We start from the raw sequence: 12,569 nt of genomic DNA, 5'->3' as shown, positions 1-12,569 counted from the left end.
GTGTGTGAGAGTGTGTGAGAACCAGGCAGCAAAAAAAACAGGCTGCCAAGAGCGTTACAAAACGGCTTATTATTTCCTCTGTGGCATTTTACAACTTTAATAGCTTCCATCCCCAGACTTAAAGATCACAACTGCATCATGAACAACACCTCCTCCTCCACCTTGTCACAGGCTATTTGGAGAGAAAAAGAAAAGAAAAATACAGGAATTGAAAAGCGGCCAGCCTACCTGTTTGCTGTTGTACTTTGTCTGGCTTGCCTTGTAGCTATAATCCGAGTACTGGTCAGAGCCCGTGGAATTGTCATCTCCACCGGTTCCCACGAAGGTGTTGGTGGCGGGGAGATCTTGGACGGCCTGGTGCTTCTGGGAGGCGGAGGGGGACTGGGCCTGGAGCTGGATGGAGGGCAGGGGGGAGTTGGAGCGGTAGTGCCTGCCCAGGTCAGGGCTGCCTGGGGGGTACGTCAGGGGCAGGTGGATCCTGGGGCTGTCGTTGACCCCGTCCAGGTTGAACTTGAGGCTCTTCTGAAGGCTGACCTCCTCCTCCTCGCCAAGAGGTTTGGGCGACTTGGGAGGTTTTCCCTTCCTGCCTCTCTTGCTCTTGCCGTTTTTCGGGCCCTGCTTGGGGGCATAGAGGTCGTTGGACTCCTTCTTGCCCGCCTGGTAGCCGCTCTTCGTCTCCCTCTGGACGCGATGCCGGATGAACACCACCACCAGGATCACCATGACGACCCCTGCCACCCCGGCCATGCTTCCGTACAGGATGTTGCTACGCTGGGCCGCGAGGCCGTTGTCGGGGTCGCCAGCGATGTCAGTGTCCAGCGGGGTGTACAGGCTGTGGCCCACCAGCGCCTCCACCAGGCTGACATTGGCGATGGTCTCGTTGACGTAGATGTGAACCAGGGCGGTGGCGTGGCGGGCGGGCTTGCCCCTGTCGCTCACCCTCACCACCAGGCGGTGGAGCCCTCCGTGCTTCCTGGTCAGCTCCTTGGCCAGCGTGATCTCGCCGTCGGATGGAGAGATCCGGAACAGCTGATAGGGGTTGCCGCCGGCGATGCTGAAGACCAGCTCTGCGTTGGGGCCCGTGTCGAGGTCTTCCGCCTTCACCGTCTCCACCCGGCTGTCCGGGGCGGCCAGGGGGGACAGGAGGCGGAAGGAGGAGTTGGAGGGCTTGGTGACCACAGGATCGTTGTCGTTCTCATCCAGGACGTTGATGGTGACGCCCACGTAGGAGTATCTGGGTGGTTCTCCCCCATCCACAGCCTTCAGCCTGAAGGTGTAGCTGCTCTCTTTCTCCCGGTCGAAGGAGATGCTGGACAGGATGGTGCCAGTGCCATTCTGCACCACAAACTTCCCCCCGTCCGGCTCCACCGAGAGCCGAACACGCGCGTTCTCGCCCTTGTCCATGTCCAGCACGGTCACCATGCCGACGGGGCTTAGCGGCGGCATGTTCTCCAGGACGGAGAAGCTGTAGCCGCTGAGCATGAACTTGGGGTCATTGTCGTTGCGGTCCAGAACCTTGACCACGACCGTGGCCGTTCCCCTGTGACTGGGCGAGCCTTTGTCGGCTGCGGTCACCCGAAACTCGTAGCGCTCCTTGTGTTCCCGGTCCAGCGGGCTGCGGGCTCGGACCTCCCCGGTGTCCGGGTCGATCTCAAACAGGCCCTTGGTGGTGGAGTCTGCCACGAGGCTGTAGACGAGCTCCGCGTTCGTCCCGCTGTCGGCATCCGTGGCCACTACCTCCACAACCCTGTCGCCCGGCTGGTTCTCCTCTGCGAAATCAACCTCGAAAAGGGTTGGGGAGAAGACCGGGGAGTTGTCGTTCACGTCCGTGACCTGGACCTTCAGAGAGTTGGTGCTGGAGAGCGCGGGGTTGCCCGAGTCGACAGCCACGATCTCCACGCGGTACTCCTTCACCCTCTCGTAATCCAGAGGCGTGGTGGTCTGCAGGAAGTACTTCCTCTTGTTGTCGGTGGAGGAGTCACTGGCGGGGCGGAGCTGGAAGGGCACGTCCCCCGCCACCACGCAGGTAACCACGGCGTTCTCCCCCTCGTCCCGGTCAGACACCTGGACCAGGGCCACGGCCGTTCCCACTGGCATGTCCTCCGAGATGTTGGCCACGCCGTCGCTGTGCGTCACCAGGCCGATCCCTCGGATCTCCACCGAGGGAGCGTTGTCGTTCTGGTCCGTCACCTGGATGGTCACTAGGGCCTTGGAGCTCTTGGGTTGGGGACCCTTATCCCTCGCCACCACGTAGAACGACAAACTGTCGATTTCTTCGCGATCCAGTGGCCCTTTGACGTAGATGACGCCGGTGGAGCGATCGATTCGCAGAAGTTTGGGCACCGGGTCTAAAGCCTGGTGAAGGGTGTATTCGATTTCCCCGTTGGGACCCATGTCAGAGTCATTTGCTTTCACCTGCAATTCAAGAAAGGGGATTCGGTTAGAGGTTGGGATTTGAGTTACAACTCAGGGATTAGGTTAGCATAAGAAGCTATCGCTATAGGGCTTTATACAAGCCCTGCATGTCATAGAAGATAGCTTACAGCAACTGAAAATATTAAAGAGGGTATAAATGTGCATATTAAAATATGTTCTATGCATAATTTGAAAACACCCTCCAAAAGTCAAAGGTGTAATGAATTTCAAGTGGAGGGGGTTTGTTGACTGTAACGGTATATAAGAGAAGACACAGAGGTGAGCAAGCTAATTGTTTAAAAAACGTTTCCTATTAATTAGGAACGATTTGTTGCATTTGGCAGCCACTCAATAGATTGTTCTGTCCATTGAAAAAATCTACAACATTGCATAATCAAGATACCATGAGCACTTCACAGAGGATTTTCCACTGGTAGAGCTATTGAGCCTAAAAGGCTCACTCAAATATTATCTTCTATGTCATTAGATAGAGGATATTGGGCTGAGAATATTGGGCTTTAAAGAGATATCAGGAGAACGGCAAATACTTCTGTGTATGTGCATGTAAACTCTTTAATCCAGTGTTACAACTTGACCCTCAAATAAGTATTCTTGGTATGAAGGACTTTTCCTTAAGAGAAATGAAACAGATACACGCTGTACAGGATATCATGGATATCTGAGATGAGTATAGTTCCGTGGTAGAGCATTTAACTGCAGATCAAGAGGTCCCTGACTTTGGATAAAAGAGTCTGTTAAACGAACATATTCCATGACACAACATATCCCATAGTATCCCTTGCACTACCTGTATTCCTTGCAATTTCTGTTGTCCTATTTGCACTATAACTTTCACTACTTGTTGCACTTTTCATTCTGTTGCACTATTGTCGTCTTGATGCACTGCCTTCCTATGTTGCACATGTTTGCACGTGCACTTTGTGTAGTGATGTGAAAGTCTCGCTTAGTCCTACGTAGTGTTTGGTTCTACATAGTGTTTGGTTCTACGTAGTGTTTGGTTCTAGTGTTTGGTTCTAGTGTTTGGTTCTACTTAGTGATTGGTTCTACGTAGCGTTTGGTTCTACGTAGTGTTTGGTTCTACGTAGTGTTTGTTTCTATGTAGTGTTTGGTTCTTCGTAGCGTTTGGTTCTACATAGCGTTTGGTTCTATGTAGTGTTTGGTTCTTCGTAGCGTTTGGTTCTACGTAGTGTTTGGTCCTACGTAGCGTTTGGTTCTACGTAGCGTTTGGTTCTACATAGCGTTTGGTTCTACGTAGCTGTGTAGTTGTGTAAGTGTTTTATGTAGCTCCATTCTCCTGGGGAAATGTTGTTTCATCCATCATGTCGTGTACCAGTATCAGAATGGGCTTCATTCACGTATATTTTTTAATTACAATACAAGCTACTACTGCTACTGCTACTGCTACTACATGACACATCCGACATGGGAGCAACAACTGACCTGCAACACAGAGTATCCCACAGGGCTGTTCTCCGACACCTCCGCCTCGTAGCTGGACTTCTCAAACTTGGGAGCGTTGTCATTGGCGTCCGCCACCACTACCCTCAGCAGGGCGCTGCTGTAGCGCTGCGGGTTCCCCCCGTCCACCGCCTTGATGGTGAGGTCGTACGAGTCCTTCAGCTCCCTGTCCAGACTCCCCAGGACGATGAGCTGGGGCAGCTTCTCCCCGCGGTCCTCGGCCACCTGCAGGCCGAACAGCGTGGCGGCGTCCGGCCCGGCCGTGAGGGCGTAGTCGGCCACGCCGTTCCTCTCCGAGTCGCGGTCGGTGGCGAGCGGGATGGAGAACAGAGCCCCCATGTGGGTGTTCTCCGGGACGGAGATGGTTAGGACGGGAGAGGGGAACTGTGGCGTGTTGTCGTTGATGTCCTGGACCTCGATGCGGCCCTCGATCAGCCGGGGGCTCTGATTCTGGATCAGGTCCGTGACGGACACCTCGAACTCCAGGAAGCAAGGCTTGCCCCGGATCAGGGTGCGACAGTCCCGTAGGGTCTCCCTGTCTATGGGGATCTCTGTGGTGAAGATGTCTCCAGTCTTCCCATCCACCCGGAGGTACGGGGCTCCTACCTCCAGCTTGTAGAGGTGTCCGGAGTCTGGGAGACCTTGGTCTGATGCCAGGCTTCCTATCAAGGTGCTCGGAGGTTGCTCCTCCTGGACTCGGTACAGAATACCTCCTCGGGTCCTGCCACAGGAGTCCAACACAAGGACACACAGTAGAACCACTCCCAGTCGCAGTTCCATGAGCTCACCCAATTATTGACCTGCCAAAGAAAGAAAGGTCTTATTTAGAAACTGTGGGCCTCATTTACTAACAGGATTGCGCCCATTTCAGGCGTAAAATAGCGGGAAAGACATAACACCGTATTTACAAAGGCAGTGCACTTGAGTAAAAACGCAGATTACCGCTGCTGGGAGGGTATAAGGGAAAGTGGGCGTGTGCCGCAAAGAGATGGGAGGAGAGGTGTATTTCTTCCTTGTAACATGTTTATGTTAGCTGTAACTTCGTGAACCAATATTGCTATCTCCTGTTCGCTGAACCTTCTTTTTCTTTTCCTCGAATCACCCATGGTGGCAGTAACATGCAGGCGATTTCTCCCGTCTTTTAACGGCGCGCTAATTAACACTAAAGGGCGGAGTAAGGCGCTGATTTCCCGACGAGGATCTGGTTTGATAAATACCACGCAAAATGCGGAAATACAATGTGCGCTATTTGCGGTTGGGCAAAGGCGCAGATTAAGCTGCGGTCGCAATGTTAGTAAATGAGGCCCTGTGTGTATCTATTAGCAACAGCAAGGTCCATTTCGTATGCAGTATAGCATGGTTTGTAAATGTAACGTTTGAAAATGGCAGGGCAGTTCAAACACATACTGAGTCATCCATTTTATAATAATTGTATGTTCGGGCCTTGGAACTGATGTTGCTGGCGTCACTGGAGACATCCTAGTTTCCTGTTAGTGAAACATACTCTCTAACATGAATAACACTCTAGCTATTTCAGTGAAGTCGTCTATTCATCAGCGGTGCAATCATATGATGCTTGCACTGACCTACAGACAATATATTCCAATGGATCCTTGTTAGCAGATGAGCAGAAGGGCTGTGGTCATGCTTCTTCATAGAGAACTGTCACAGTTTATGACTCTGAATTCATAAACAGATCATTTTCTCCCTGCTTCAAATGCTTGCTATCTTTTTCCCAGACACCAAAGCTCTGACTCTAATAGACTCAATCAGCCCCATTCTTAGAAAACTCTTTATTTTTCCTACCACAGTAATTAAGCATGGTAAGCAAAATGTAGCTGTTGTATCATTTTGATGCTGTTTTCTTTCAGTGTAATGATTACAGTTTGGAGCGTAGCTTACACCATAACACGAGCAGCAACATGTCAAACGTTTTAAATGAACGTCTCTTTTGTAGAAGATTCTTCAAAAACATAACTTAACATAAACATTTACATTTAGTCATTTAGCAGACGCTCTTATCCAGAGCGACTTACAGTAAGTACAGGGACATTCCCCCGAGGCAAGTAGGGTGAAGTGCCTTGCCCAAGGACACAACGTCAGTTGGCACAGCCGGGAATCGAACTGGCAACCTTCGGATTACTAGCCCGATTCCCTCACCGCTCAGCCACCTGACTCCCTAAAGCAGCGTGGCCCTATGCCAGCGTATGGAAGCAGCGTGACGAAAAAAATCTGACTACAGCGATAGCACTGCACATGCCCAGTGATAAGTACCCTCCAGACATCATTAAATAGGCAAAGAACTTTGCAGACTCCTCCGAGAATCCCCAACAAAACCGAGCACATCCCGCCAGACACCTCACACAGAAAACCTCCAAGATATCTTCTGAGACCAGACCCACAACTTGTGAATCTCACTGATCTAGTACCAGAAGTGTATGTTGCTAACACCCAAGGCTCCTGCACCTAGAGTTTCCCACAGGGCTCTACAACAACTACTCTTCATGTGGAACATGCTGCATCTTGGGGCCTAGGCCTTATCACTAAACACAGCTTCGCCCTGACTCAGATGAGATCTTCTCTCCTTCTCGGCTGGTACAGGCCGTATCACACACTGTAATGCTCATGTTTGATTGCCAACCTGCTATGCTTCCTCATTAATCACTAGCCTCTATTTTAGATTCGGCTTTGATTCATATTCCCCGAGCTAAAGAATCCAGTCTTTTTTCTTAGCGCAAATGATTTCTGACTTTAATTATTTCCTGCGTGAGGAGGGCTCTAGATGTTACTTGAAAGGGAGACAGAGAGTTTGTTGAGGTGAAATATCAAGCTCTAGTTTCAGAGTTTTGGTTAACCTTCATATGTGGGACTTGTATCTGTGTGTGTGTGTGCGTTTGTTTGTATGCATGCATGCATGCATGCATTCAAAAAGATCTGCAAAAGATCTGTGAAAAAGTTGGGCCTCTAAACAAAATCTATATTTTTCTGTTCCTCCTCGTGTGAAACAAGGTTTCTTATGCAAGGCCAAGAAAATACATGCCGGGTTAAATAGCGCAACACAAGCATGTATAGAAATCCAATTAGAAATCCAATCCCATGAATCTGTTAAGATTGGAAGTGCAGCTTATTGATGCACTAATTGCTTGGCTATTGACGTGTCCCTTTTTGCATTTGCAAGGCAGTCTCCAGTCGATGTGGCTTGAATGATAGTGTGAGATAGAACCATGATCAGTGACTACAAAGAAAAACTGTTTCTGAAACCCACAAGTACAACTGAGCACACACAAATGAACAATACGCTAGCTGTCATTGAGACTAAAAACAAGGAAATAATTAGCTTGATCTGTTCACATGATATCATATCACGATAGACATGAAAGTCACAGTAGCTAGTCCCATGACATAAAGATCATAGAAAGTAAAATAAGATCATTTGTAATCATGAGATGTAATAGTGAGGTACTGGATGACGATGTCAAGTAATAGTTAGGAAATAGGTGATTATGTGAGATAATATTAAGGTAATAGGTAATTATTTAACCCTTGTGCTGCCTTCGGGTCACATGACCCAAAGGTTCATAACGAACCACCGTTGTGTTTACCCAATTTTACCCAATACAAAAACAAATAACAATTATTTTCTTTTAACCATTGCAATGTGGGGGGTCTGAGACAGCCCGACAGTTAAAAGAAAATGCTTCACTTTGTTTTTGTAGGAGGTAAATTTGTCGCAATACGACGGTGGGTCACAATGACTGATGGGTCAGAATGACCCGAAGATAACACAAGGGTTAAGGTGAAAGTGACGTATTACTCAGATAAAAGGTAATAATAATACAGAATAGTAAGATAATATGTAATATTGTAAGTAATAGTAAGGTAGTGTGTACTCATGTAAGCTAGTAACAGGTAACAGGTATATGAGGTAACACTGAGGTCATGGGTGATATTGTAAGGTAACAAATAGGTGATTATGATAGATAATAGTGAGGTAATAGATAATGTGAGGAAGTAATTAAACATGTAAGATAATAGTGAATGAATGGCATGTAAGAGATGAAGACTGAGCCGTAACCACATGCTTTTTTACATTTATATTTATATTTATTCATTTAGCGGGGCGACTTACAGTAAGTACAGGGACATTCCCCCGAGGCAAGTAGGGTGAAGTGCCTTGCCCAAGGACACAACGTTATTTTGTACCGCCAGGAATCGAACCGGCAACCTTCTGATTAATATCCCGATTCCCTAATCACTCAGCCATCTGACCCCCCCTTTTTACTATTAAAACCCTGATCAGAACAGACCAAACAGCGATCTCTCCAAGATTCCTGACTCTGAACCCGGTCTAAACATGTCTCCCCCTCAGTTTGGTCAATCGTATTCTACACTCAGTCAGGCAGAACTTTTCATCCCTTGAGAAAACGACTGGCTCGGAGGTTTATTTAAATGTCTCCTCAAAACAAAAGCCCCAACTGCACTACCCTTGAGATAAAAGATACTCCAAATGCTCATTCCAAGTGATCACATCACACTGAACTCAGCTTCAATGAGATAATTATTGACTACAAAGAGTTCCTTCTCCACATCAGGTATGAAGAGCAGGTCTCTCTTTGCTTTCTTTAAAAGACTGTGACCTCTGTCCTTAGCAGGACTATGTACACACTTTCTATGTCAGATAAGAGTCGCTGGAAACCTCAACTTTAGATTACAAGAAATAGTCCTACTTCAAGGATGTAACAGAATCCTGTGCTGTCTATGAAGGAACTCTACTCCAGTGAAGAGCATGAGCTTAGTATCTGTTAAGATAAGAGTGTATATTCTTTTGCATTAGAGTACATACACAACACCTGCTACACACAGACAGCAATGAAAAGCACCCATCCGACGAGGCATAAGCACTACATAACATGAGTATCTCCTTTGAAAAGGTTCAACAGCACTGGAGCTTGGCAAAGTCATGGTGTATAACAATGGCCATGACTAGCATTTATGCTAGTTCATCTGATGAAAAATTAACAGTACTGAATGTAAATGCCATACCAGTGGATTGGTTGATTTTATCAAGCTATTTACAAGCAAACATTACATTCTGTCCAAGTAGGCCTACATAACCAGCATTACAAACTCAATGGAAATATCATCCAACCTACTGAACAGGTACCCCTCACGTAAGATCAGTTTTCAACTGATTTCAACAAAGGATTTTTACTTAGTTGTCCACAATTGCTGGGTTTAAAACCAAAATCCATCAAATGAGAATTGTCTTCTTGCCCTACCATGGATGTGTATTTATCAAAATGCTACAGAGAACATAACCTTTGGCATGCTGGGGAAAATGACAGACGCGCAAATGATCAGATCGTGATTCGCGTTCGGCCATTTTCATTATCAGGGTTTGGCGTGAGCAGGTTTTATCAACGGCTTTTACGAGCCGTCCTGTTTGTATCTGTCTTCTGTGAGACTGTGACCTTTCTGTTTCCTCCACACCCTGATGTCTGACGGATCGAGATCATCAGCACAGCCTCAGGTTCTGACAGGAGCGGAGGAATCTAGACATCATTAGCGAGATTAATCTCTTCTGGCTTTCTGATAAACACACATTTTCGTTGGTGTGTGAAACTGTAAGCAACAACTTCTCGTTCTTTGATGTTCATACTTCAACAGTTGACGGATGTCTCTTGGAATCAGTCGAGCTACTTGAGATAAATTGGTCTCAGAGTCACAGCGAGAGATTCTGATTTGGAGACGTTCACTTTTTTGAGAAAAGTAAATGTGTAAAGAAGCTGGGCATTGGGGTCCTTGAGATGGGATATTCAATCAATGGAATCAACTCTAGGGTGGTCCCACCCTGTTCCTGGGAAGCTACCTTCCTTTATGGATTTTACGCCATCCCTTTACAACCTCGTCTGATTTGAATGAGGTTAGGATGCAGATTAGGTTAGTCAAAACTGTCGTTGGAGTGAAAATTTACAGGAAGGAGGGTCACTCCCCATGAGTTAGACAGCCTTTATAGCGCAGAAGAAATTCCAAATTTTAATTTGATATTCCATTATATAAAATCAAAACCATAGGAGTTCACATCGTGGAATAATTGAAATAGCAGATTGGCTGATGATAAACTAAACACAACACACACACAAAAAATAGCTTCACAATAGCTTAAGCTCTAGATCACAAGGTTTGGAATCTGGCCTGTTTACAGTGTGTTTCTGAGCACCCAGCTTGACAGGAAGCATCTTTTTCCAGGAATAATTCACCTGCAAAAATCGCACCTGCCAACAGGAGAATCGTGGATCTGATTATCCATCGGTCTGTGTATCTATATATTTATCAGTCTGTCTGAGAAGGAGTGCTTGGACACACTGGTGTATATCTCCAACTGAACTGTCTCTATAACAGCTCTAGATTCAGCTTTTCTCTAATAGGATTTCAGCTCAAGCTAAGGCGAATATTAAGTAGGTTGTGTTGTTTGTTTAACACTGTCACAATGTTTCTGCCCCCCTTGAAACAGCTGCAGAAAATTTGAACATTCTAACAGTTTAAATCATTTGCCCCAAAAGGTACAGTTGAAAAAAAACATGTCTTAAACATCCGTATCCGTGTAGTCCCCATTAAATACATAGTGGAAAAACAAATGGAATGGAAAGTGAAGATAATGTGAGATGTATGGTCAGCCCACAATCGTGACTGATTTTAATAAGTTGGAGCGTTGAGTAAAATTGATAGATGACGGTCGTAGACAGCATATTCTTATTTGACTGGTCAGAAGCCTTTTCAGAGAAACCGTCCATAGAGGCATCTCCCCATTTCACCACAATGCGGGGAGACCGGGTATTGACTCCAATCGTTTAAAGGCTAACGTCAAACAAGTGTCCGATTGAAGTACTTGCACCTGCTCAATCAGATTCTCACAAAACGAAACAAAAAGACTACAGTTTTTGCATTACCTCTATAGGGTATCTCAAACTCAAAACATAACGTTCTTAAAACCTTCCTAAAATCTGATTATCACCCGAGATCGCCGTTGATTAATTATGTCGCAGATAGCCTACGTTTAAAACGCTATAAACATGGTCTTTGGAAACGTTAATGATATGCTATGTTTATTGAAACATTAGTCGACTGATATCACTGTTCAGTTTGTTCTAGGCATTCTAACATACCTTCACACACACATAGACATATAACACGCACACACTTAAAAAATCAAAACTAATATTCACCATACAGTGAGAGAATACCTTTGCCAGAGACTTCTTGCGCGCCTGTCGCGTGGCTTGTGATCCCCTTGCAGAGACAGAATTCTTCCTCGGTATGTAGAGACGATGCTTCTCCCCTAGCGATGCAGAGGCAGGTATCCAAATCTCAACCCACAGTCTCAGTGCAAATATCCTAAAATATTTTCCTTAACTGAGGGCAAATCCATTGATGCTGTCAATAACTTTCCCCTGAAATTCATGGAATCCATGCCCGAGTCGTTCTGCAGTCATCCATATTACGATAGAAACAATAAATTGTCTGAAACTGTATGAATTTGTCTGTATTTTATTTTACGCAAGTATCGGCATTCCTTAACTCTAAAAGCTTCTGATTTTGTCAGTCGGTCATTTTATAACTTACGTTGTAACTGCATCATTGCTGAAGATATATGCGCATCCCTATAGTCCAAGTTTCTCAAGCCGAATGTATGAAAGGAATTTTGTTTTTCGATTTAAAACGTCGGAAAATTTATCCCTTTCTTCCAAGAAAACGCGAGATGGAGCCTAACTGTACGACAGGTTCAGCTGAAACACGTATTTGCTGTGAGAAAGCAAGAGATAAGAAATTGTCGGACTCGGGTCCGCTCGAGACGGCGAAGGAGGAGGTGGGGCGCCACTAAATTGCGCTTCCATTCTCAGCTATAGCTGCAACTTCCAAATCATGCTATGTGGGCAGAGTAAACTACTGGTCAGTGGTTAAAACTGCACCAAGCTGAAGACCTGGTTTAAAACCCTTGATCTTTTAATCTTGAGGTAGGCTAAATGTCATGGATATTAATCCTCTATAACAGACATCTACAGATGGGCATCAATGTGCCAAATTATAGTGTAAATAGTAATCCAGTGTTCCTAAAACCAAATGAAAATGGTTCAAACGAGACCATATAGGCCTACGTATATTATGAATCAGTTAATTAACTGTCTGTTTAAAGAAAATGAAACTCGTGTTTGCTTTACTTGATATGCGTTCTTTTTCTCGAAATTTGGCCTGGGTAGGCTGTAAGTGGAGTAGAGTGGAATCTTGACTGCGGTCGGGATCTATTTGTACATTTGGCGCCACCTTCAGGCGACTATACAGTTTTAGGAAGAGAATAGTTATGTCATGCAGAAATTCTTGGGTGTAGCCTCGAGGAAGACATCTCCGTAAGAAGACTCCTGCAATAATTTATTGTAGCTGAACTGGCCAACAGATGTGAAGCATGAGGAAGTAGGCTAAGACAGTGGTCACAGTGAACTAACGTTTAACGACAAGTTCTAGACCAGCGAAGTGTCTACTCTTTTCCTATGAATATGCAAAGTAGGCTAATCTGTGTCATCAGATAAAAGCAATGCTAAACGAGTGAAGTGAAAATGCATAGCCTCAGGTCATGAATCAATATTGCTCATCGGGGAACAATATGTACCGTCCCACGC

General features: G+C 46.0%; 1 protein-coding gene across 2 annotated transcripts in view; it reads right to left on the bottom strand.

Annotated features, from left to right (window-relative positions):
- pcdh1a (protocadherin 1a) overlaps nt 1-11,784 on the bottom strand; it is a 58,951-nt gene extending 47,167 nt beyond the window's left edge. For both annotated transcript variants that reach the window (XR_009932818.1, XM_062485775.1), the window contains exons 1-3: nt 11,139-11,784; nt 3,877-4,694; nt 229-2,415 (exon numbers count right to left, since the gene is read on the bottom strand). Coding sequence is in view for 1 of the 2 variants with exons in the window: in XM_062485775.1 (XP_062341759.1) it covers nt 229-2,415; nt 3,877-4,674 (2,985 nt within the window). In the remaining variant the exon portion in view is untranslated. The remainder of the gene's footprint in view (nt 1-228; nt 2,416-3,876; nt 4,695-11,138) is intronic.
- Nucleotides 11,785-12,569: the final 785 nt, after the last annotated feature.

The sequence above is a fragment of the Osmerus eperlanus genome, chromosome 19, assembly GCF_963692335.1.
Source record: "Osmerus eperlanus chromosome 19, fOsmEpe2.1, whole genome shotgun sequence".
Classification (NCBI taxonomy): Eukaryota; Metazoa; Chordata; class Actinopteri; order Osmeriformes; family Osmeridae; genus Osmerus; species Osmerus eperlanus.
The sequence above is the reverse complement of the archived record's forward strand: the minus strand, read 5'-3'. Positions and strand labels throughout refer to the sequence as shown.